The following is a 27,328-nucleotide window of genomic DNA, read 5'->3' as shown; positions in this document are numbered from 1 at the left end:
GAACTTGCGATACTCAGGTGAGCGCTAGACCCGCGGGTCTCTTGTTTTTTTTTTGAGGCCCAGTTAGATCAGTTGTGGATCTCTTTTTATTTCATTTTTGGCCAACATCGCAGCCCACTAATGGACCATGGCCTGTTGAGAAGTGCCTGTGATAAACATATCATTTTCACTTTCAAGAAATATCATAACTTACGGTGCAGTTAATGATTCAAGACAAATCTGTAGTGATAGTATACAATATATTCATATGTTTACTTAAATTTCTGAGTCTTGGCCATTGTGAAACTAAAACATTTGAAATGGATGTACGTAGATGCTAACAGAAGCGATCTTCAGTGCTTCATGCTTTATTCATGTGCTTTCTTTTGTTTTAGTGAGTCCATTTTCATTTTACTTTGTTTTTTGTGTGTGTGTGTATGTGCATGTGTGTTGTTTTTTAAATGAAATTACATGCAACAATGCAAACAATGCTATTTGATTAAGATTTGATTCAAATGTTATTGCCTATGAAGTGGAGCTGCTGGTGATAATGAATTAGAATCCTCTTCAGTTGAAAGGTGAAGAGAGTTTCGTGGAAAATGAATTCCTTCAGATCACACATTACATTGGACTGAGTTAAGATTTATTTTATTTGGCTGTCTATCAGCGGCCACGTAAAATCAAGCTAGGAAGCAGAGAAGATGACACTTGTTGGCAGTCAACCATCTTGCCTCCGAAGGAGGGCATATTTTTTGAAGAATTCTGAAAAGTAGATGCATGCTTGAAGTCAGTGAAACGTGAGCTCTGTCATTTTCTAGAATAATGTCGAAATCTGTGCAGGTGTTCTAGTTCATCCACTCTCCATCCTTTACAGATCTATAATGATAGAATAATGTGAAAAAGAATAAAAAACCAAACAATTTGCACTAAGAAGACACAAAGAAAGATGATTTGGTATTATTTCAATTTCCACCAGATGTAAGCAAATGTGTGATGATGCTTGGATAGAAGTTTCTATTCCACTAGAAATGAACCCCATGAAAATAATGCAAGACCTTTTTTGTATGTTCCTCATCACGCAAGCTAACTTTATAAATGATGAATGGTTAGTTATCGCAATGCTTAAATTTTACTAAATGTACTTCAATTAAAAAGCAAGTGTTGGTAATGCCAAAGACTTTGTTCCCAAAGTACGCCTTTCAGTTGATATAATTCTCAGAAAAACCAACATCATCCCCTCAATGACATTCCATGAGAGCAGTTCATAAGTCAAAACCAAATTGGATTATGTGATTGCTTTATCAAATGAGAAATAATATACAGTGATTGTTGCTTGCTTTTCATCTTAGAACTGAAGAGTTGTCAGGGTCAAAGTCCTATTGAAAAGCACTCGGGGTTAAAGTAGAGTGGGTTTTTTTTTTTTCATTGTTGCGAGACAATATACAGTATTAATGATGACTTCATGGTATTTAGATGCATAATTTGCCTCCTGTGCACCTCATAAATGGAGGTATGATGTATTCATATTCCTCCACATTTTCATTTTAAACTCTGCAAGATTAAAAAGAGGAATGCATTGATATTTGTGGCACATTTGGAAAACATTTAATGAAAGCACACATCATTTGTATGAGGAGTGTAGCGAAATTGCCTGAAGACAAGTGTAAAACCTGTGGTTGGACTTATTGTATGTGGTTGCTAAGGAGGTACATAAATACTAATTAGCTAGCTACCAAGGGAACAGCATCTTTACCCGAAGTCCATTCCAAAGGGCAGAGCAGTGAGGGTAGAGTGCCTTCCTTTGGGGCACAGCAGCTGCAGCCAGGGGATTTGAACCAGGGACCTTGTGTATGTAGAGTCTATGGTCCAACATCTACTGAGGCACTGCAACTCCTCAGACATGCTTTAGTTTTAAACATTGGTATCACATCTCCCCCCCCCCCCCCCAAAAAAAAAAAAACAAACAAACAAACAAAAACAAAAACAAAAACAAAACCAAAACAAAACAAAACCAAAAGCAAACAAAAACCAAAAACATACATGTATACAAAAAAAAGAAAGAAAAAATGACGTTGGAGTGCCTGCAAGGAGACCAAAGTTGAAGTCGACATCAATTAACTTAAAATACTTTCTTATGAGTTCAAAAAAAAAATAATGTGATGTTGGTAGCTTATTGAATTCATACAGTGATACTCAGCAAGTTTTGTAAATCTCTTTACATTTGGCTGATCTATCAAATCCAACAGGAGCAGGTGACTTATATTGTATAAGCAATCCATCTGAATCACTCTTACAGGTTTTTTTTTTTTTAATTTGATTCAATTTGATTTTCATTTGTTTCTACTCTGTGTTCACAAAAACAGAAACAAGTATAACTGAATTACAATGATTATTTACTAAAGGATGTCATTTTGTTTATTATGACATAAAAAGATAAAGCATTTGAACAACAAATGCTTTTAGCAGCAAATGGTAATATGAAATATGATTCCACAGAACAAAAGTATGGGGATGGTCAAAATTGAAATGTATTAATTAGGCCCCTGGAAATTGGACACATAACAGAGCATCCAATATACCAAAATGGTTTAGATTACATTAAAAAAAAATGAAGCTAGAGCCATGCTTATGAGGAAGATAAAGGAAGAGAGAATAAGAAATTGGGGGAATAGACAAGACAATTTGAGGTGTGAGGGGAAAGAAGTTTTTCTCTCACGTTCTCTATTTCGCTATGTATCATATATCGTCGCTGGGGCGATAAGACCTCGTATAGCTACAAAATGTCAAATGTTCAGGAGAGCCAAAAAACATGGCGACCGAAGCACTGTGGTGAATGGGATAGCTTTTCCTTTGACATGCCGTGGTGGCTTCATTTTTGGAGTAAGACAGTTGGGATTTGGACAGGACATCACTTAACCCGTTATTTGACCATTAATCCAAAAAACTCATTTTTCACCAAAATTGCAGATAAAAGGTCTTATCACTCCAGCGACGATATATATATATATATATATATATATATATATCTGTGTGTTTTTTCTCCTTTTCCCCTCTATAGTATCTCTCCTTTTCTGCTCTGTCTCTCAGGAATTAAAGAAAATTGCTGCCCAAACTTGGGCTTCAGGGATGCGTCGGGGGGGATAGCTCAGTTGCGCCATGCCTGCTTTAACTAGTTGTGATTCTGAAGCTGGTGGTCTACTTTCTCTTACTTTCCTCACTACTCTTAGTGCCAAGCCTCTTTGATAGTGAGCCAAAAACAATGGGGCAAGATGGAGGCCAGATGTCGCATGAGCATTTTCCCCCATTTCTTTCAGCAATATTCAGTGCAGCAGTAATGATAAATGCGCAGTGATATCTGTCAATGCCCCACTAACTTACAAGAAACCATTGCCCTAGATTACGCTGTGATTTCCTCTGTCGAGATTGTCTGTTCTATTGTGGAAGTGTGATATTTCACCAGCGTGATTGATGATGATAGAAGAGAGGGCAATGATTATGGTAACAGATTTTTGATATTCAGGTGGAATTTTGGTGAAGATAACAGATTCTGAGAGAAAAGTGGCAAAATTTTCATTTTACGGATTGATAGTTGATTACAAGATGCTTTTGTAGTCCTGATTGTATGGGGCTAGGGGATGCGAAAAAAAAAATGGTATCTGACTTTTTAGGATATTACCCTCCGTACTTGATAACGCCATTAATATTATATATTGTCACTACTTTGAGTGAATGCTAAAATGCTATCGATCTGGTAGATGTAGCAAATGGTACAGTGAAGAGGGTTTTGGAAATGATAAAACATCAAAATGAATGATTGTACAGTATGTCCCCAAAAAAATTACAACGGAGCCCTCCGCAATGATATCTTCAAAAATAGTGAATCAATCTAAATACAAATTCAGGATATGAAACTATAAATCATTGCCCACATCTTACAGAAAACCCCATTTGATTTGCTTCAGTGGTCAATGAGAAATGAGGAATTTTGTAGAGGATGTCGGGAATCTCTTTTGTCCAAATTCTGTCTATTATTCACACACAAGAGCATTGAATTGCTAAAATTGGATTAATCAGACTCATGACATGCTTTACAACAATCCACATTTCTCTGTGAGCGCTTAACCAGATTGAATGGGGTTTTATACCAAATAGAGCTAAAATGTTATATTTTAAGACCCTGAAGTAGCACATACACAGGTTGATCATATTTGGTGTTATCAATTCGAAAATCTGATTGTAATTTTTGGGGCGACTTACTGCAGATGTCCCCCAAAAAATTACAATCAGATTTTCGCATTGATAACGCCCAAAATGATTATTTTTTTTAATGCCACTCCAGGGTCTTAAAATATAACATTTTAGCTCTATTTTGCAGAAATCCCTATTTGAATTAGTGAAGCGGTCACAGAGAAAATGTGGATTGTTGTAAAGCATGTCATGAATCAGAGTTTAGCATTTTGATGATCTTGTGTGTGAATAATAGACAGAACTTGGACAGAAGAGATTCCCGACATCCTCTACAAAATTCCTCATTTCTCTTTGACCACTGAAGCAAATTGAATGGGGTTTTCTGTAAGATGTGGGCAATGAGTTATAGTTTCGTACCCTGAACTTGTATTTAGATTGATTCACTATTTTTAAAGATATCATTGCGGAAAGCCCCGTTGTAATTTTTTTTGGGACATACTGTAGTGGTGATGGAATTGAAAAGGCAAAACACTGAAATGATTGATAAAGGGCAAGTCCAAGATAAGGTCCCCTCAGAAGGCAAAATTTCATCTTTGCTCAATATTGACATGTTTGGTATCATTTTGAAGCTTATGAGTTGAAGTTTTGAGTTCCATGGAGGAAAAAATTATATTGCGTAAATTTATGCAAATTTCAAGGGCTTCATTTGCATAAATGTGAAACACAGCGTTACGTATGGGACATTTATAAAAATTCATATTAATTCAAAGGAAAGCAAATTGTATTTGATTAATATGTGGACACAAGAAGTTCATCAAATAGTTTAACTTGGTATGAAAATTTAGGGATTATGCAAATGATTATGCAAATTAGCTCGTGTCCTATCATGAGATGTCCCATACGTAACAAATTGAGGTCATTTTTTTAGGTTTTTTCTAAAATTGCTAAGGTTATATTAATGCCCTTTTGGAAAGTTCTAATTTATCGTTTAGAGAAATTAAATACCATAGAAAAAAGAAAAAACAGTAAAAGAAATACTTTTTATTAGGCATTGAAATAATGTTATGTATGGGACAAATGCGTTACGTATGGGACATCCTCATACATAATGCATGTGAATGCATGTAGCTAGCTGGGAAGGTCTCTCAGTACACAAATGGTCAATCATCCTGAAGAAAGCATCCCAACATTGTGGCTACTTTTTGAGTTATAGACACTTTAAACAATACATGTACTTGTCTGCACAATTTTCAGAAAGGGGGAGGGGAAAATGGCAAAATACACAATGAAAAATCAGCATTAAAGGGATGGTATAGTTTTTTGTAGAAATGGGGAGTCAGTTTTCAACATTTAATGAGATGATTGGAAACCAATTATATGAATTACTAAAGAGCATACAATCCTAGGACTAGAGGAATTCAAAGTTTAGTGATGGAGATCCAATTTGAAATGGTTGTGATATATATTTAAAAAAATATAAAGTAAAATGAATTTTTTTTTATTGCAAGTGATACACAAATTGTCCTTATTCAGTTTTCAATAATAGCCACGACAAAATTCATGGGCATACATACCGAGGTGTGACTCGAATCAATGACCTGACTGCTAGACAGACATCATATATCTACTCGATCACTGGGGTTCCACGCAGCAGGTATTGCTTTATATTTATAAAAATTAATATTTCTTGTGTCAAGTTGTTTTTTATTGAAACGAAATGGCAAACTGCCCTTCATCAATGGAAGTTAACACTTTAAACTATTCAATTTTTCAGTAGTAACTATCCTGATAAAAATAGGGCATACATACTCGGGTTGGTCATAAAAATATAGAATATGATTAAATATGATTATGATGGTAAATATTTGGGGAATATTGTTCCCTTGTCAATCTGGATCAGTATTTGAGTAATTTCAACTGATTCCATTTCAATAATTATGCAAAAATTTGTTTATGGGTATTTTGCAAAATTATTTTGCAAAATACCCATAAACATGTCTCTCCACACACTAAACGAATGGGGGACAAAGGGCATGCATACTCGGGTTGGTCATAAAAATATAAAAATATGATTGAATATGATTAGGATGGTGAATATTTGGGGAATATTGTTTCCTTGACAATCTGGATCAGTATTTGAGTAGTTTCAACAGATTTTACTTCAATAATTATGCAAAATACCCATAAACATGGTTCTTCACACACTAAATGAATGGGGGACAAACTGTCCCATACGTAGCTGTCCCATACGTAACACGTCATGTCTGTCTTTAATTAGAACCTGTAATTAGAGCTTTTTGCCTAATGACACGAAACTTACCTGTGATAATCTTGAGTGTTGTGACTTTCATCACAGTGAGTTACAAGTTGTAGAATGAAATACTTTCAGAGAGTTTTGAGGTTGAAAAAAATGTTCAAAAAAACAAAATTTTTCTGGTCCCATACGTAACGGCACATATTTTCTCTTCTAAAATATAATTGTGAAGGTCATTTTTCTCCATTTTTTGCATGATTATACTTCTCCTAGATATCAATCACCATGATAAAGTTTAATATGATCAAAAGCCATTAACACTATTTTTCAGGTCATAAAAGTCTCTGAATGTCCCATACGTAACGCGCGCGTTATCTTGGACTTGCCCATAAATGGTTAGGACAATTGGAAATTAAAACAGCAAAATACGTTAAGTTGTTTCCTGACACGAAATACTTATTTTGCAGTCATAAGATTATCTGAATTAGATTGGCAATATTAGTTTGTTTGTTTGTTTTTAATCCAAACTGTTCTGCTCTTACGTGTCATGATATCTTATTTTTTGGTCTTTTGTAGTGTTGCTGTCAAACAAGATGTGATTTCTGTCTTGTTATGCCTACTAAATGCCAAAACGGTCATTAAAAGTGCTAAAACAAGAGTTCCTTCTGTTGCTTTCCAGGATGAGGGATGAATCTACTGTCTTCAAACCTTCACATATTCGTGAAATCCCATTTTCTGTGTTCATTCTTTCACAGTTTATTTTTTGTTACAGATTGCTTCTGTATTGTTTGTTTTGTTGTAGGTCCATGTTTGTTCGTAAATCTCCACAATTTGTTCTGATATCATTGTTTCTGTCGTCACTGATTGTATTCACTGATTGTTTCTTTCTCTTGAAAATCAGCAACATTAACACAGGATTATCTTTCAGATTAAATGACACCTGCAGTAATTTGCCACTTTATACGTATGTTCAGTCTGAACTCAGTAAATGAAGAGAAGCCAGGCAGTTGATTTCTGTTTTTTAACTCACTTTGCAACATTGAGAAGCTTATAGGAGTGAATTTGGATGGATGGAGCCTTGAATAGATCACATTTCATCTTCCATTTGGCTTCAAAAGCTGTAGCCCCAATTCAAATTCTTTTCAGCTCTTCGGTACTGATCTGTCTTAATTTTCTTTTCCCATGTACATGGATGACCCTACCTAATTCTAGAACCAAATATGATATCCTCTTTCTTTGGCAAGGAGGTGTTGGAAGATGTCCTGAACTTCTTCTTAAATTTTGAAATGTGTCTTCTTGCAGGAGACTAGAAGAGGGATTCTTGTCCACAACGTCCATTTTGGCATCACACCACATCCCTGAGCCAAATGCAGTGCTTTGTTTCTTTCAAGTTTTAATCTGTTTCTGTTGTATTGCCCCTTTCTAGCATGAGATGCCAAGGAGTTCTGGAATATTTGATGATGCATATAAAAAGAGATAATTACAATTTTTATGTCATGAAACAAAAGGGAATGGAAGGGGAAGCTTTTAGAGTGGTCATCAGGATGACGGACAATTGCAAGAGCATAAGAATTATTGCAGATGTGTTGTGTTGAGATAGAAGGAATAGGGCAGAAAATTGATAAACAAACAGAAAGAAGGATGGATGGATGGATGGATAGATGGATTGATAGATAGATTGACATAGATTGATAGTGATGGATGAAAAGAGAGGAAGAGAGAGGGGGAGAGAGTCAGGGCAGAGAGAGAATGAAAGAAGTATAGGAAGAGATGCATTCACTGGAAGAAAGATTAATAATGCTGTGCTGGTATGATGATGGATGATGCAAATATGAGAATGCACAAAAGAAAATCTATATTTGCCTGCACACAGGTAGTGGTTTTTAATAGATGTTCAAACAGGGCAGGAAGATCATCACAACTCCCCCACATAGACCAATGCAAGTGCTTTCTGTGTGTTTGTGTGTCTGTGTGTTTGACTGTGTGTGTGTGTGTGTGTGTGTGTGTGTGTGTGTGTGTGTGTGTGTGTGTGTGTGTAGTTTTTTTTTTTTTTTTGGGGGGGGGGATGTGGTGCGAAAGAGATATTCTCCAGCCAAGTCAGAAGGGGCAATAATTAGGAAATGCAGCTGCAGAGTAGTCAACAGTCTTGAAGCTAGGCTACCATATGTGAAGTATTAGTGCCTTGATAACACAGTCTTTGCAAATCACACTTCAGCCCACTGAGGATGAGCCGATTTTGCTACAACATGCATTTCCCATTGACACATGCCCCAGTAATAAGTGCCAGTATACTCAGGACTTGTCCTCAACGGGTTAAACTCTCCATTGGGAACACTGTCTGTTGGACATTCATGTCCTCATACTCTCTCGATGTGGTTTGTAAACATCTTGTGACATTTTTTTTTTTCTCCCAAAAATGTCAGCAACAGGTGTGTTTTCTGCCTGTGCCTGTGCTTTCAGATGTATGGCATGAAGTTCGGACATTAGGTAAATGCTACAATGCATTTAGTTGTCATGGTGAATGAGACCGTGTGAAGAAACTTTTTTTCAACGTAAAAATGAGGCAAGCATCTAACGAGCTTCATTCTTGATTTACTTCATAATGCGGCAATGAGGGAAGTGTTTAGGCCTAAATCTTCTCTGTAAAAGTTTCAGTGGTGATGTTGGTGGTGCATGCAACATGTATACACAAATGATGATCCCCTATATAGAGGGAATGTTTGATTGATCTGAGCATCCCTTGAACAGGCAGGGGATGCCTGCTGCCAAAAACCACTTCTGCCCGAGAAATTAAGGAAACAATGTAGCAACGCTTTTCCAGATAGCTTTGTCCTCACACGCATCCTGCCACTTCCTCCATGCAAGCAAATCAGGTTGGGGAAAAACAGCCTCTGCCCTGGCTGATACATACCAGTAGATGAGTGCATCCACTAGATAAATCCATCATATGGTGGTGTGAGCCCTGTGTACATGGACTAGAGCATTACCAGCTCAGTGCCATGTGATGTAAAAACATATGACTCCCAGGAACTCCGCAGTGCAGACATGCAGGGATACCTTTTTGTTTCTCGCTGCATCACCACGGCTCACAGTTCTGTTGGAGTGGTTCCATATCTTTTCGTGCGGGATTCTGTTTTCATGAGTTTCTGATTGAGTTGATTTTCTTTGTTTAATCATGTGTATCATCATTAATTTCCATTTTGAGTTATTCATCTAATCATCAATACATCTATTGGTTAATCTGGTGTACTCGTCTACTTGTGTATATTCCTGTTTTGGTCCAGCACCATTTAAGGTTTGGGATTGTCACAATAAGGGACTAAGTCTTTGATCTTTATTAGTTCTATTCATATTGAATTGGCTTAACTTCAAGTTGATATAAAGGTTATAGCCAACTTTGATGATAGTGGGGCCCAAATGGACTAAATTTTCAAATTAGGGACAGGAAGACTGCTCTTACATCTTGGGTTGTCATTGATATTTCTAACCACAAGATTTTTTTTTCTTGTGGTAAATCATGGATAACTGATAGTGCAGCAACCCCCCCCCCCCCCCCTAGTGTATGCAGCATCATACTGTAGTTGGAAGGCCAATGTGAAACAAAGTAATCATTGAGTTCATGGTCAAACTTGATCCATGCAAAGGTCTGAATTATTTCTGGTAAATGTACTTTACATGACAAAAGAGTCTGGAGTATTCCGAGTTCTCAGTGCGCTGTGAGCACAACTAGTTACTAGTACCACCACTGTATAAAGTGGCTGCTCTGTCTCCCATCCACTTCAGAATCTTTTGTGTTACCTCTCGCTGTGTATTTAAATGTAGATTGTTGCTTGCGCCACAATTATATGTTCATTCTTCTGTTATTTCTGCATTGGATGGTAATAGTTGATGAAAATCCACGAGATTTCTCATCCATGATAACTGCCATGTGAACAGGCTCATAGCTTAGGAGCACATTCACCTGCCACTGATGGTGGCTGTCGCTAATGATAAGGCTGCCTCTCGAACATAGCAATTCTTGGCTAGTGGCATTCAAGTGTCTGTTCTATCTCCTTTGGTTTCAGCTGCTGCTGTCCCTTGTAAATGTGTTTCCTCCTCATTGAAAATCAAGATACACGCTAGTATAAGCAGTGGTTTAAAAAACAACGGTTTCAGAATGTTGCCTGTAGTATTTCATTTGCAAGATATATATCCATAATACATGCATGTGATGTATATTCTATAAATCCAAATTTGACTTGAAATGTCCCAATTTTCCATGAGGTATATTGCTGTTTATGTACATGGTAAATTGATGATACAGTAGGTATAGTCCTCCTTTATTCATGATCAGCAATTAAAATACATTAACATGGCAAATACTACATGAATCTATGTAGGACTCCTCTACGTCAGTTGTGTGCAAATGACATCAGTTTGATGCACTGGTCCATTAAAAGTTCATCGAGCGTCGCTGAGTAGAGCGCAAGTGAGACAATTGGTCGAGGAGGCAACCTTGGTTCATTTCCTCAAAAGTGAAACTTCTGATAATCAACAGCACATAAAAGTCATGCATCTCTTTTAATGGAAGGCGAGGTAGGAAAATCTGTCGGATACTTGGGCATATCAAATTGCAATGATGGAGGAAATTTGTACACCAGATGCACGCCATGATCCTCTTCTTCTAGGTAGCGCAGCTGACCTGTTCGTGAGTGGAAGCGAAGTTGTGAACTGCGGTGGCTGCAAGCACAGATGTACCAGTAGATATGAAGTGTTCTGCAGGCTCGCCTCGGTGTGCTTGCAAGCTGAAACCGAAAATTGCTCTCTGGCGGACATCCTTTGTAAGGCCGTGCTGGAGTGGAGTGAGATGTGAGCTCACACTTTCCATGCCAGTTTCCTTGTTAATTTATTTTTTTCCCCTTTTGGTTAGTTTACAGAGTGGATGATGTGATAATTAATCAGGGATGAAAACTCGGCACACTTGCATGCTCACAGCTGAGTCGACCTCCCTAGAAAGAAAGACGGTGGAAGTGGACTAAGCCACCATGCAAGAGTTTTAGAATGGAAGATTCCCAGCATTTCCAACTTGTGGGATGATTTCTTCAGTGCAGACGTTTAGGGTTACCAATCATAACTTTTTAGAGCTCCATCAAGTAACAACAAGCAGGGAGTGGTTATACAAGGTATGGTGTAAATAAAAAGAAAGAAAGAAAGAAAAAAGAAATGAGTGTCAACACCTCCATTCAAGCACTCCGCCCAAAATATCCCAGCATCTCCTCCTCAGTTTTAAGCCCTCATCTGCAATGAATTGTGGGTAGTTTTCAAACAGCTGTTCTTCCCATTCAAGCTTCCAGGGGTGACTTATCAAGGCAAGTACAGGCAACATTTTTGCTCCTTGGTCAGACTCTTTAACATTAACATTAGTCTTCGCGATCTCTAAAAATCTCCAAAAAAAAAAAAAAAAAGTGCTCACAGAAGGAGAAGGAAGAAAAAGCATCAACCCAGAGGCTGTATCTTGATGAAATACTTGACTGGTAATAGTCTTGATTGAATTTATCGTGGTGGCGATCTTCTGTTTTGAAGGGGGGGGGGGGGGGGGGGGGGGGGGCAGGTGGTAGTTTCAAGGAATGGCTGCCTGTTATCTTTGAGATGCTTGGTTTGCTCAGGTGACTCCCCCTTTACTGGAGCTGTTAGACATTGACCTTAGCTGACCCCTGAATGACCCTTGTACAATGCATGTGCCCATCTTTAAATGTGCACTTCCTGTTGATGGTGTGCTGTATATTAAGACTTTGGATTGTGTTTATATGAGGTCTGACGATGAAGTGTCTGAAATCACAATGGCTGATCCAGTGGTGGTGAATGCCTACAGCTGTAGCTAACTATAAAAGTCATGCTAAGAAGGGTTGATGGTAAGGAGATATGTGCTTTAAACATTGTGACTGCCTTTATCAGAAATGTTGGTAGGGCCCTATTGACCAGTTGAGGACGGACTGATTTTGCTGTAACATGCATTTCCCATAGACATCCACCTGAGTATTCTCGGGACTCTCCTTCAACGGGTTAAAATACCCCCCCGATTCCCAACATGTTAGAAAGTTTCCACCACTTTACAAATGCAATCCTCTCAGGACCCCTACAGTACAATACTGTTGACAATAGACCTATATGCACTATAGTTGGCAAAGATGTTTCAAGTTTAAAGTAAGACTCCCTATTCCTTGTACTGTTGCTTAGTTACCATTTAAATGAGATCCTCCTCTCCAAAAGAAATAAAAATAAAGATAAAAAAAGAGTGTGTGGAGTGGGTTACTGCACACATCACCAGTATAACCATGGAGCTAGTAGCTCCATGGTATAACTTAGCTGAGAAGTTACATTGTATGCAATATGAAATGGTGAAAATGTCAACATTTTTCCAAAGGGGGAAAGTGATGGGACATTGAAAAAGTTTGAAAAACATCAGACATATAATAGTAAAAAAGAACACCAGGGCCCTGTTTCATAAAAAGTAAATATCGTAGCAACTCGTGCTGGGATGGCAAATTTCATGGTATCAACAAGAATCAAGCTTCCTGATTGGCTGTTGCTATTGGAAGTTGCCATTCCAGCTAGAGTTGCTATCCTAACATCTTTTATGAAATGTGGCCCAGGACCATGCAGATGTCGTTGGAAAAGATATCTCAATCTGTCAATATTTTCACTACTACTAGCATCTCAGAACAGCAACAGTGGATTATTAGCTTGTGATGAAACATGTATGATTGTCTTTTGGCTTGTATGTCACTTATCAATTTTCTTGAATTCTTTTTTCCTTTATATATTACCGTGACTCCTGGAGAGAAATGTTTCTTTACAGTACATGTATTATGATTTTATCTCATATCTGTCATATCGAGGAAGTTAATAACTTGCAAAATGTAGAGAGAAAGCCTCAAAAGCCGTGTGTACGGATGGCAGTAAACATTCGATTTGGAAGCAAACGTGCTAGAGAGCTGATTTATATGTTACAAGAAGGCCAGCTGTGCGATACTATCTCTCAGGAAATACTGTCATAGCGTGGCATCAAGCGCCAAAGAGGTCCAAGGCATCGGTGGTACACAGTGCCACATAGCAGTTGGAACTGGTTGGTTGGTTGTTGTAGGCCATATCCATATTACTGTAGATGTGCCTATTAAATCTATCAAAGCAGTGCCATCTTCCGTTGGTTATAGTTACCATTTAAATGAGAGCCTGCTTCCATCACGTCTTCATATTTTGCTACTTATTGACTCGATGGAGTCATGCCTATAAACATAGTACTGAAGTTGATGAGAGCCAAGAAGCTGAAATGTGACCATAAAAGATTGTGGAATGTTATCATCATTAGAACTTTTTTTTTTTTGCACATACACTTTCAACTTATACTGCTGTCCCATAGACTTACAGACATCATTGGAAAAAGAAGTGGTGGTGGGGGGGGGGGGGAGCAGAGAAAGAGAACCACTGCATCAAATCATGCTGTGGATTAACAATCATCCAATATTTGAAAAGCGTTGCTGCCAGTGAATGTAACACTCCCATTATTATCTGTCATATATACCTGTACACCCTGTCTCAATCCATGAGGGGAGAAGAAGTCATGCGTATACCAATAACAAAATTTGGATGGAAAAAAAAAGAGAAATGAGGAAAAAAAAATGGGAGAATAAACAGATGGGCTGGCTGAATGAGCCTGGAATGTTATTTGTGAAATGAAGTCATCCTGCCACATAAAGGGAGATGAAAGGAGCAGAACTAAGCTGGAGCTTTTAATACCTGATTATCCCAAATAGAGCTGAGTCTCCTGCCTTTACACCATCTTCCCTCACAGCGTCAGATGCCCTTGCTGCCTGTTTGGCTCTAGTCTCAGCCTTTTTTTTTTTTAACCATCTTTGGCTAATAGGAGCAAATAATTTTGCATATAAACATTTGAGTTCTGTACATGTGGCCTTCTGTCAGTGGCCCTTCCCCCTTTCTCATGTAATTCATGTTTTTAGTGTTGTTGTTTTTTTAGATTGAATTAAAAGATAATTCATCTCAACATGTGACTGTGCCTTTATTTGTTTTCTTTATTTTAAGCCATGCCATTTGTAGGTATATTTTCACAGGTAACATAATTTGGCTCTTCTTCAAGGCTGGAAATGAAAAGAGAAAGTACCCTAGTAACTGAAAGGAAAAAAAAAAGTTTAACTTGATTGTAGTAGAGAAAGAAACATCTTCGATAGAAACAAAGCAAGTCTGGCCGAATCAGACAGATATTTGGAGAAAAAATGTATGAAATGGCTCTTGGTTTGGAAGTCAACTAGTAATGGTATTCAGTATCATACTAGTTGAATTTTTGATTCCATAGAAAATGGCTGGCCGAGAGTGATAAGATTTTTGGCATCACTTGCGCCCAACTACTAATTTTATGTGTACCAGAATACCATTTTATTTTTCTCTCTAGATAACACTCTTCATAATTTTCAAGATATGTGTGTGTTATGCTCTTTAACCTTTTTGTTTTAAAGATAGTAGTTAATGTCGTTTAAGATGAAAAAAAAAAAATCACGTTCTTGGTCAGTTCTCATATGAGCAAAAAAAGAACTACTGAACCTGAGATACTGTATGTTCACCGAACAAAGACGGCTTTTGTGACAAGCCTTCTGTATGTTGTGTGTTGATGACATTGAAAAGGTAATGACTTTCTGGTCACATGCCAAAGTTTTGCTGGAAATTTGCTGATATGTGTCTTTAGTTTAATGGGACTGTCATCAATCCATGCAGCTTTTTGCTTGAGATGATTACCTATGTGTCTTTTTAGAGTAGTTACCCTTTGTAGCATGTAGGGCCTAAATCCTTACAATCCATGTCAAATTCAGTGCTAGAGGGCAGTAAGCATCTCTGTGAAGTTAACATACGTACACACCTGTATTATGTGTCATGTCATATCAAATGACCTATGGGTGTGGTAGGGAGAAATAATCAATGCTTTTCAAATTTAGGTGGGTATCTTCTTTACCATGGCGACTTCCATTCTGAGAAGAACATGGTTTATTCTCGATCTTGTAGGTTTATACCCCTCCAGCCTCTGAGTTTGCATTAATTCAGATGTGAGTGTTGTCTTTTTCTTAATAATCGTAACCATGCCAGAGTATATAACTGAGCCAGTTTCATGATGTTGCACAGAGGAAGGTTCCTACCTTCAAAACCACCTCCACTGTGATCCATATGACCACATCCCTATAAATAATGGTATGGCAACCATATGGATCCAGTGTACATGTACATGCAATCGTGCATCATGCCATGTGATGTACAGAAGCCAGATCTGAGACTGGTAACATATTTTCATGGCTCGACTCGCCACCTCAGTGTGCGGACAAGTGATTGAACTGTGTTCGAAATGGTAGCATTTCCCTCACAAAGAACATTGATTTATACCTCTGGAAACAGTGGTGAGTGATTGGTCAGTTTGAGAACGAGGCTTCACACTGTGCTGATGCCCAACTGCTACTCTGCCAGCAGAGTTCCATCCGTCACAGGTCAACTAACAGGTGTTTGACGCATTTGACACTGTGCTTCCTTATGCTAATTGCACTTACTTATTTGTCTTTTTATGTTCACACTTGTACCTTTGGTAGATGTAATGTCTCTTGTGTAGTATGTAGAGGATGAATATTCAAATTTGTCACAGAGAAACAACATGTTGGTCAACACTTAGTGGAATTTCATTGAGAGCAACATAAACTTGGATTTTTGTTTGTTTGCTGGCCTTATTGTAAGTTCTTTAGATATTGCTTTACTTGTTTGATTGCAGGAAAGTGAAGCAGAAATGCAATTTAATATGATAATTTGATTTAAGACTAACAAAATATTACATCAGAAAAATATCTTTGAAGATTGTACTAATTAATACAGCTTAAATGACCTACCATGTTCTTGCGCAGAGTTTACCTTAGGCAGGGTCCTTTGCAGTGACTGAACATTTAATCTTCATACCTGTCAACGGTTTATGGCTGTTGATGAATACTGAACAGTAGGAAAATGGCTTCCGGCTCGGTTGCGCTCATTTCAGTCCCAGAAGTTGAAAAACCAGTAAGTTAAGGCTAGGAATATGGTGAAGGATGAATCTAGAAGATGGCAAATACAACTCAAGTATTATGGCCCCAACTGAGGAGAATTTTATCTTATTTTATGTTTTTAAGTGAGGGGGGGGGGGTGGTGGTGAGAATGAGGGGAAGAAGTAGAAATCAATTGATAAGTAATTAGTTTGTAAATGTTTTACGGCACGACATATCATCCTGAGTCAGACCCACCTCACTTCCCCCCAAGGTAATGAGCAAAGGATGCTGGGATACGGGGGACAGGATGCGGTGGTCGAGAACCAGAGATTAACTGCCACGGACGGACGGACGACGGGACAGGCTGAAGCCACTGTAGTGGAGGAGAGACGTTGGAGGTGAAAGGGAGAGAGAACATATTGTGAGAGAAAGGCAGCCAGAGGGAGAGATTGATAATGAAAGAAAGAGATGGCAAAAGAGAGAAAGATAAAAGAGACAAACAGACAGACGGATGGGGGAGAAATATATATGAAGGAAGAATATTGGGATACTTTTGAGAAAAAGAGGGAGAGAAGGGGTAGATGGAGGAGGAGAAAAGATTTACAGAAAAAAGAAAATTGGTTATATTCTTGAGAAAGCTGTAGTTGTGAATCATAAAAGCGCATTGTCAGTAGCTCTATGTACTTGGTGCTTTGAACCATGTAAATCAACCTCAGTGTTCCCTTGTTGAAATCCAACAAGTGGTTTCTTCTATCTTTTTTGTTTTGAAGAAGAGGGGGGGGGGGGAGGGAGGAAGGAGGGCTAAATATGTGTTAGGTTGTGGTTTCATCTGACTTCAGAAAGTGGTTAAAAGTCTATGCTCTTGAATCATCAGACTTTGTCCAGATGAAGACCAGTGGGTCAGATCCACTGCGGGAGTACAGGCGCAAGATGCCCAAATGAAGGTCTGATTTCATCACACTCAGTATGAGACCAGGAGACTGGTATACTCGCAGAATGTCCGACATGTCCAAACGTTGGCTGGCATTTTGCGGGCACATTCTTGCGTCCTCTCTGTCTCTTCTTTAAAAAAAAAAAAAAAAAATGAAGGGGGGGGGGGAGGGTGGGATGATGATGGTAAAGGAACATCTCTTATTTGGTGCAAGTACACGGCCCCGGCGCGGTGAAGTCAGCAGCGCAGTGATTGGCTCTGGTTTTTCACGGGAAGTGGGAGAGGTTAAAATGAGGTGCAGAGGTTGTGAGATGCCAGAAACTGATGGACAAGGCAGGCCAAGAAAACATGGAACAAAGGCCTTGTACGAGAAACAAGTAGGAAGATAGATAAAGAGAGAGAGAGGGGAAAAAAAAGTAACAACAGTAACACAGAAAGAGGTGATTCACATTTTTTCTAATGCCTTCAACAGCTATTCTGCTTACTCCAGCTATGACGCAGAGGAGTATAAAAAAAATAGAACAGTACTGAACAAAAATCAAAACAAAACATCTCTGCACCCAAGTATGAGGAGGAGTGTGTATGATGTGCATCCATTGTGTGTGGTTTCTATTGTACTGCAAGTGAGGAGAGAGAGAGAAAAAAAAAGTGTCATTCTTCCACTGATGGCTTGCTGCGTGTCCCCCCCCCCCCATATGTTTGATTTGCATTGCTTTTTATGTAATTGTTCCTTTATCCTGAGGGCAGTTCATTAGAATATGTCCACGGCTCAGAGCATGTTTGTGGTAAATGTTTGATGGTATCTTTCTCGAGGCATTGTTAATTATTACCACGCCTCCCAGAGGGCATAACCCCCAATTAGGAGCCGTTAAGATGTTGATAATGATAAAGTAGGTAACATGATGACAAGCTGTGATTATAGAATATGTATAATACCTCATCGGAAAATGGACAACCATTATATCCAAAAATCTTCTCAGTAAGAGAACAAAGACATAAACAAAAACGATAGATCCAGATGTGAATAAATTCCACAGAATGAAGACATGCTATTCAGATTGCAAAAGTAGTGATCTTTATTTAAAAGGATTATGAATTAACATCCATCTAAATAATATCACTCAGGCTGTAGCCATACTTTGAATAACCACACTCCGCCCACTACCACCAGCACCCTCTCCAACCCCGCGACCACCAACACCACCATCACTCGTTTCCTTTTCTTGAATTCAATTTGCTCCTCCTGAGCTTGCTGATTGGAAGTTATAAAAGGAATGGTGTGGAAATGAATCAATGTCCATTTTGAGCAAATTGGCCGCCTTCTGAGATGAAGAAGATGGGGGTTGCTATGGATACAGCATCCTGTTTCCTCTCCTCCTGAATTAACAATAAGAGAAGAGCCTGGTAATGATGGTAATCAAGCAAGTATAGAGCTAAAACGGAGTGTATCTCTCGCGATGAATGCGAACCCCAAACTCATGTCGTGATGGTTAAAGGGGGAGGGGGGAGGGTAGGGGGAGGGGTTAAGAAAGAGGGGATGTATGAGGCACTGGAAGAAAATTCTACCAAAATTCATTACTCCAACCATTGCAACCCAAACTCATATAGTGATGGTAAAAAAGGGGGAGGGGAGTGGTTTAGAAAGGGGGAATGTGAGAGGTCTATCAAAATTCTTGTTTCTCAAACAGCTGTTGTAATCGTGGCATTTGTTTTTTTCTGCCTTAGATTTAAAGTAATGTACTCCAATTATGAGGGTAATTCTCGAGGAACTCTAGTTAGTGAACTGTAGCACGAACAAACTTGTATAATGGGGGGGGGGGAGATAAATTGTGCATCTCAGTTATTATTTGGGCGTTCCCCTTCATTGCAGCATTTGAGCCACATACCAGGATTATTGCAGCTGAGAGTGTGAGGGAGGGAGAGTGAAAGAGAAAGATGAGACAAAACTGGAGGATTAAATGTGCATGGAATTCGAAACTGAGCAGTAATCTTGCAGATTATGATAGGATAACAAGAATACCTCACAACGCATATCGACACACTGGCACACACATAACTGATATGATTTTTATATGCACACATACACACGCACGCACACACACACACACACAAACATTTGAACAGTGATTTGAGCTTGCATTGACTGGCAATTAGCACTTATTTCTTGCCATGCATCTCTCCGTAAACACATCATAGCATTTCAACGGCAATGATGGAATTTGAGAGAGAGAGAGAGATGGGAAAAAAATAGCAGTGCCAGAAAACGTATATCCACCCATTTTGCTCTTTTGCCTTGAGCAGTGTGGGCATGGATCTCATTGGCTCCGTGGGGCGTATTGTGTTTGATCAATCCACACTGTGTGTATACCAGTGTGTTTGTGTGTGTGTGTGTGTGTGTGTGTGTGTTCGTTCCTGTGTAGGTCTGTCTATTGTATTCCCTGGAAGACAAGGAAGTGAAATATTTGCAGTTACACGCTGATTGATTGATGCTGTCTCCTCCACTCAGCCGAGCCTGGTTGAGAAAGCAACGTAGTTGCTGGGCAGATGGAAACAAAAAGTGCTCACTTCTCCTGTGCACTAAATTATTCATTTCTCTTTTATTTTTTCCTGATACCTCAGAAGATTTCTTTTTCTATACATTTTTCATTACTTTTCTCTGCTTCTGTCCCATTTTAGTATTGTTTTTGTTTTTTGCAAGATCATTGGTGTTATCCCAAACAAGTTCCAGTGCAGGCTGCAAACTTCCCCCCATCAATTGTTTAAAACTGAAAATGATTTATGCATGCTTCCTCTAAAATCCCGAATCAATTTTGAATGCTTCTTGCCAGCATCACCATACATGGTGATGCTTCCATCATATCAATAGTGTCATGAGCTATTCATATATAATGCATACTAGGTAATGGCCTCTGCGAGCAATGAAGTTTTACATAGTGATGTGTGCATGTTGTCAGAACGACTGGTGTGTACGTGATTATTTAATACATTTCTCATCGGGGAAAGAAATATTTGTCAAAATTTGTTTGTCAAAGCCGATTCAATATCCCCCTTCACCTTGATTGAAGTTCATTAAAGAAGAGGGAGGGATGATAAATGTAGATCTCTTAATCTGATGATTTTCATGCTCATTTTTTCTTCCCTTCCACAGACCTTGAGGAGGGGGAGGGGGCAGGAATGGGGAAGTTGGACCAAGCATCAGAAGTTACAAGGAGATCCGCTGCAAAGGGCCATCACATTAAGGACAGAAAGCAGCCCACGGGATTGAACGGCTTCAGGGGAGAGAGGTCGCCAGGGACGAGACCCACCACTCGGACTAGTGCCCTGAGGCATATGGCCAGGAGGCAGGCAGACATGGTGCATGGAGCCTCTCGGTATTCATCCAGGAAGCAGGAGGAGGAGCCCCTGGGGTCTCCGGGGAGAGAGGACAGTGCGGCCAGCAATGGTCGCGACTCTCTCGAGGGAGGGGACGAGCGAGCCTGCTCCGAAGAAGAAGAAGACTCGGCGAGCGCGCATGGTGCATCGACGCCCGATAGCACTTCCTGCGCAGAGGATACGAGGGAGAGGCTTGGCAACGGCGCTGCTGGCCCTGTAGCTGAATCTGAGCGTGAGTCACCACTTGGAGGTGGGGGCACAACAGCCGGGGAGGATCAACCGGCTTCTGTGCAGCAACTCATGACAGGTGGTGGGGGAGAGGAGAGGGGGGAGCGAGCCGCAGACCATGCGGAGGATGACGAAAATGCTTGTGATGTAGGGGAAGAGAATCCGGGAGTGAACCAGCAGCCTCCGAGCCAGACGCTGCTAGACGTTTCCAGTGCAGTGGCGGCGGCTGGCGCGGTGGTCTCCGCGGCTTCGACAGCAACGGAGGACTCGGAGCAGTTGAGCTCCAGCGGCAACAGCGGCAGCTCGAGGGGGTCAGAGGAAGTGGGGATGGGTGAGTCAGCGGCGTTGGCAGACAGATGTGACAGCCAGGAGGGGGAGACCAAATCCTCCGATGGAGAGTGCGGACTGTCGGTAAAATCTTGTGCCTCATCACCGGACAACTCATCAGTGGGCAGCACCCCATCAAAGGTATCAAGAGTTCTTTCATATAAGGAATTATATGTATCTGTTTGTGTGTCTTATGTGTATGTGTGTGTATGTATGTTTGTGTGTCTTTATGTGTATGTGTGTGTGTTTGTGTTGCACCAACTTGAATTATTACTACTTAACACGCCTCCATATCTTCACCCTGACCTTCACCTTGCTTTCAACCTTTATCCCACTCCCATCACGTGATGTGATATTCACTCGGTCGTCATGCGTTTCACCCTCGTGACTCTCTCTGCAACCAGGGAACGAGGCGTATGCGGCCTCCGCAATCCCGAGTACATCTTTAATCTGGTATTTGTAACCCGATGGTTAACGATGTGCAATATTGCTGTAAAAATGTGCTCGTGATTAGAAATGGGCTACTAAATTCGGTTGTAGATGAATAGTGTGAGATGCGGAAAGGTGAAGGAGCAAACAGACGGGAGTGATATACATGGACAGATAGTAAGACACTTGCATGCGAAGACAAGATACAAGATACATAGGAAAGGAGCCTAATGATGATTTCATCAGCTGTAGAAATGGCTAGTGCTCCTGTGTGGTTTGATATCTTTCTGCACTCTCCTTTGATTGCTTCTCCACTTGGGTGGATGGTTGTTTTTTCTTGAGAGATGGTGGCAGTGGGGGAGTGTTGAAGTAGTATGACCAGCATTAAACTGGCACAAAAGTGGTATATTTGCAGAGGGAGGAGGACAAGGGTAGCTGAATAGAGAGACTGGATAGATTTTGCCGTGTTCTCCGTCCCTTCTGGATGGTTAGGCAAGCAGGGAGTACTTTGTACTCAAACAGATAACTGCATGGAAGCATTGTCATAACTCCATCATGTTGTGGTATCTGTGGAGTACGTGCAGAGGCCATAACAATGCATGTTGCCGCTTCTTTGGCGGTAGTTAGGTTTGATAACGATACCCCCAACCTGAAGTGTAAATACAGGAGGATCAACCTCTTCTCTCTGTCCTCTGTATATTTCTCTTTCTGTCTGTCTGTCTGTCTGTCTGTCTGTCTCCACTGTTGTATGTGTGTGTGTGCTTGTATCTGTCTGTCTGTGTGTGAGTACATTTGTGTTCACTCTTTGTCTCAGCTTCTCTCTTCCCGTTCAGTTTCATGTAGATCCCTTTCAATTATCACTTTTCTCCCTGCTCGGCCTACCTTTCTATTGGGTGCTCAGAGATGTCACCTAAAAGTTTTCCTGGTTATATCTCCTCTGTATCACTATTAAAAGTCACATGTCTCCCTCCTATTCACTGTGCATTAGAATGCTTTTCTTTTCCGTCTTTGTTTTCTTCGACTTGAAAGCTTTCTATTGCCCTGTCCTTCTCTTGTCTTTACTTTTATCATTATATTTCTTGTTTTTTCAGTTTTTATTTTTTGTACCTTGTCCACTTAAGTTGTTGCCACTTGGTCTCAACAAACACAATTGTCTCCTGCTCTGAATTGTATTGGGCACTGTATCATGTCCCTCTATCTAGATGCGTTTCTGTTTTTTGCATGTCTTTCTGTCTGTGCATGTACTGCCACTCTCATTCTCCACTCACAACATTTTCATCTCTTCCGTGTGTCTGTCTACAATAACTTCTCACAGTTTCCAGTGCATTACTGTGATGGTGGCCAGAAGAAGAAAACGAAGAAAATCATACTGATGCTGGCAGTTGTTGTGCTAATTGTCAGTTTGAAACTATAGGAGCAAACTGTAAGCAGTAGGGCAAGAAGTCTTCAGCAGCTGAATCATTCCAGGCAATTTTTTGTTGTTGAGGTTTCTGAAAATATTGAGGTTTTCGTGTAGAATGATTGCATCATCACCATCATGATCTGGGTTCTTCATCCACCCCTTTGCGTGCTCTGAGTACTGATTGGCACAGAAAACCCAATAGCATCGTACGCACGGTCTAAAGTCCCTGGTGTAGAAAGGGTTTCCAATCTATGCAATAGTAAACGTTAAAAATGTATTTGAAGGAAAACTGGACATACTCTGTGCTTTGCCATGTATTCTTTCTGTTACTGGTGAAAAACACATATTATAGAAAGCCTTGTGTGTAAAGACCATGCTTGCTAGGAAGTGGCAACAGTTGTATAGGGATGCGTTGAATATTTTTGTTCATGGAATGAAAACAGTGATAAATTTGCAAAATTTGTGCCATCAGCTATATATGTATATTATACTATTATGTACTAGTATACGTACACACAGTGGGATGTACTTTTTTGTAATGCCCATATCTTCATGCACATAATATGATGCGTTCTTTCATACGATCATACAGGACAATGATGTTTTGCAATACTTGCTCACTCCAGTGCTACGTCAAGCCATATTTTGGGCTTTAAAAGCATTCATCAAAGTGTTTTCTGCTGCCCCGAAGATGAGGTGGTGACAGGAAGACAGCTGAGATGCGAACGCAGAGATGGCGACTAGATCACCATCTGTCTTGTCCAGCCACTTGGTGGCAAAACAACTTTTTTTTTTTTTTTTTTTTTTTTTGGGGGGGGGGGTTCTTTGAGGAAAAGGAGTTGGGGGGGGGGGGGGGTGTGATGGGTATCCCAGAATATTGTCTCATCACCACGCAGGAGTGGTAGAAAGTTGGAGCCAGTACGGATGATGGATGGCAGTTTTTCTCCGGTCCTTAGCTAGAACTGCATCATATTTGATGTTTGAAGAAATCCCAGACAGTCAAAAATCTGCAAGTACGCAGGGGTATGCAGATACCAATATGTGCACATCTGGGTGCAGTTGGGAGGAAGAGAGAGAGAGAGACAGGAACACCTTGCGACTCAATGGGAGAAGGGATTGTGGCATTGCTTGGCGCAAAATATTACGATATGTCGCACTTTACAGTGAAGTCTATATGGAACAATTTTGATGGTTTTGAAAAGGGTTATTGAGATGGAGTCAACTGCAAATGATAGTAATTAATGCTCTTTGTTTTGCTGAACATCATAAGGAAACCATATTCATTCAAGGACAGAAAGTAAACATTCTGGTAGGAGAATCAGCAGATTGCAGTCATGAGACATATTGTTGAAGCCAAATTTTGTGCTTGGGAATATCGGTTTTGGAGAAATGGCTACCAGACAAGAGTGGAAGATGCATGTGGCAAATGGGAGAATGATGGAGCAGAGAGAGGTTGGAGTAAAGGGGTGGGAGCGGGGTGAAGGCGAGAGGATGGTGGGGGGAAAAAATATGAAGAAAGTGAAGGAAAATGTCCTCATCCTCCAAGTGGTGCGCCACTAATGACAATTCAGTCTGTTTCCCAATCTCTCTTTTTTTTTTCCTCCTGGCTTCGTGAGTTAGCAGGCGTTGGGCATCACTCCGCTCTTGTGTGTCCGTGAGGGCCTTGCTGCTTTGTCAGCACACTTCGAGACGGATGCCAGTAACGCTTGGCTGGATTGATGAAGTCTTTCTCCTTGACACGCTTTGGAGGTTCGCACAGACTCCAGGCAGAGTCCGAGCCCTGGGTTTCTCTCCTCCCGTCTCTCATCTGAGGCATCATAACCATGGCGATGGATAATATCGACAGAGATGATGATGATGATGATGCTGTCGATTGGGATGAGTTCCCTTTGATGAGGAGCTGTATTATTAAAAATATTGTCTGCATCCCCCGTACACCTTTTGACATTTGAGATGGAGTATCATGTTTTTGGGAGGACAGATGCTACCGCCGAAGAAAGATGCTGGCTTGATTAAAAAGACAATAACCAACGCATTCATCACCAGATGCCAACGTTCCCACTTTGGTTTCCATTTGAGCTTGCCTCTGTTTTTTTCCCTTCTCTCTTTCCATCATTTTGTCAGGCCACTGCTGTGTTTGCTATGTCCAATATTTGACAATGGTCTGATGTTGGGGGTGTGATTACATCAGTTGCTCTCGCAGGAAATATAAGCTGTAGGAATACATATCAAGCAGAGATGGGATAGCGGGCATGATTTTAATCGTGTGGTTGACATGAGTTGTTGATATGTGGAAAGATTTAAGATGCAAAGTGTATAGAGAGTTTCAGTTGAACATTGTTTGTTTTTTAATGTGCCTAATGAAAACCACAAAAATGGTTTTCAAACTTCAAAATAGCAATATGTCTGCAGTAAGGAGAGAATTAGAAGGCATTATAATGACAGTGATCATCAATAAGTGTGTTTCATCAGCAACACTCTCTTAACACGCTCACCCATTTTTCTTCATCCCAATTTCACAACCAAAGATGCTTGCAATCAGACAAGATATGGCTAGTGATTTATACTTTGTCATGCAGAAAGATGCCTGAAAGGAACCTGATAAGATGGAGGCGACAGATCAGCACAAAACTTTGGACCTCATTAACCCTGACTCTGTCACGGGCAGCTCCAGTGCATGATATGTTGATGGTGACTGAAAGGAGTGGGGTCCTAGGAGTTAATCATAACGGGAGGAGATAGTGCTGAATGGTTGAAGCGCAGGCTGAAGGGCCCGTCAAAGTTGGCATCAATCATGTGAATTATGCAGGGTGTGCATTTCATAACATAATTTGGGTCCCCCCCCCCCTTCCTGATGTCTTGCATGCCACTTTACGAGTCATAAAGATTGGATGTGCAACAGCATTCCAATTCATTGTGCGACTCCGATGTCTGATACTGAGGTTTAAGGTGGGCACGCTGCAATACGAGCTCTTTACAGAGTTGTCAATTTGGTATTTGAACTTTGGACCAGCACTTGGTGCACCCACTCTGCATGGAGACCATCGGTTCGCTGGTTTTTCTGTGTGTGTGTGTGTAGGAGGTGTGTAACTGGAGGTTGCTCCTGTGTTTGTTCTATCTGCATTTTATTTTTTTTTTCTCTCGCTCTCTTTCCCTCCTCCACGGAGAAGAGGATGCTGATAACACAGCCATGCATACACGGGGTCCTGAGAATATATATTGTCGTTGAATTGTTGGCTTAGATATCAGGAGGTCATAAAACATGAAAAAAAAAATTGTCACTGCCAAGTTAGCCCAGTACTCAGACAGAGGAGAGAACTAACTATAAATAGGCCTATATGTCATCATACCCAAAATGGAGGATGCACGATCTTATGAGTGTTTTTTATTGAGACATGTTCCAGAGAACCTATAATCATGTAGGATGAGAGCAGACAGCATTTCTGTGCATAGATGTTGTATTAAAAAAAAGGGAGTTATCAGCCTTTTCTTCAAGAACCTAACTATAAAGATCAATCACAAAGTTTTTTTTTCTTTCATTTAGTTGTCACATAACCCAAGGACTGATCAAAGTCATAAGTGACCATGCATCACAAAACCAACAAAAATTCACATGCCCTGATTATACATGAGGACTCAAAATGCAGGTTGTAGGTGAAATGGGTCAACCTAGTCAATCTGGAGTTTATATGTTTTCTGAAAAAGCGATTCTTCCTCTACATCGTGTCAAAGTTTGGGATCATAAAAGGAATGGGAAGTTGTGTTTTTAGCAGTTTTTCTAGAACACATTTTTGTAGTGTTATTAAATATAGAGGCCTCATTTTATTTCTGAATAATCCTTTACACACTCTTCACTTTCAACTCTAGTAACTTTTGAAAGGATAGCGATTCTGCCTTGAAAGTTGATATTAGTCATGGACAGCATGTTTTGATAGAGCATACTTAGTTTTAGCGTATCGAATAATTCCTTCATTGTTGTTGGTATGGTGTTTTACATCCTGTAAACTGCACCACGAAGCTGTATAGTGGCAAGGCCTTCCACTCGACTCACAAAACAGATGACAAATGCAACAACTAGAGAGATGTGATCCGAAAGGCCTTTGCCAACGCATTTTGATAGTGGATAATGAAACATGTTTCAAACATGGGAAAGGTGATAAATGTGTAATCTCTCG

General features: G+C 40.0%; 1 protein-coding gene across 1 annotated transcript in view; it reads left to right on the top strand.

The window, feature by feature from the left end:
- The window catches only part of LOC139720303 (uncharacterized), a 66,130-nt gene that overhangs the window by 16,076 nt on the left and 22,726 nt on the right, over positions 1 to 27,328 (top strand). Inside the window, exon 2 of the mRNA XM_071631666.1 lies at positions 20,544 to 21,463. Within this exon, the coding sequence (XP_071487767.1) occupies positions 20,544 to 21,463 (920 nt within the window). The remainder of the gene's footprint in view (positions 1 to 20,543; positions 21,464 to 27,328) is intronic.

The sequence above is a fragment of the Diadema antillarum genome, unplaced genomic scaffold, assembly GCF_040938485.1.
Source record: "Diadema antillarum isolate AM-2024a unplaced genomic scaffold, OU_Dant_1.0 scf00000126, whole genome shotgun sequence".
In the NCBI taxonomy this organism is placed as follows: domain Eukaryota; kingdom Metazoa; phylum Echinodermata; class Echinoidea; order Diadematoida; family Diadematidae; genus Diadema; species Diadema antillarum.
Note: the sequence above shows the minus strand (reverse complement) of the source record. Positions and strands in the feature narration are given on the sequence as shown.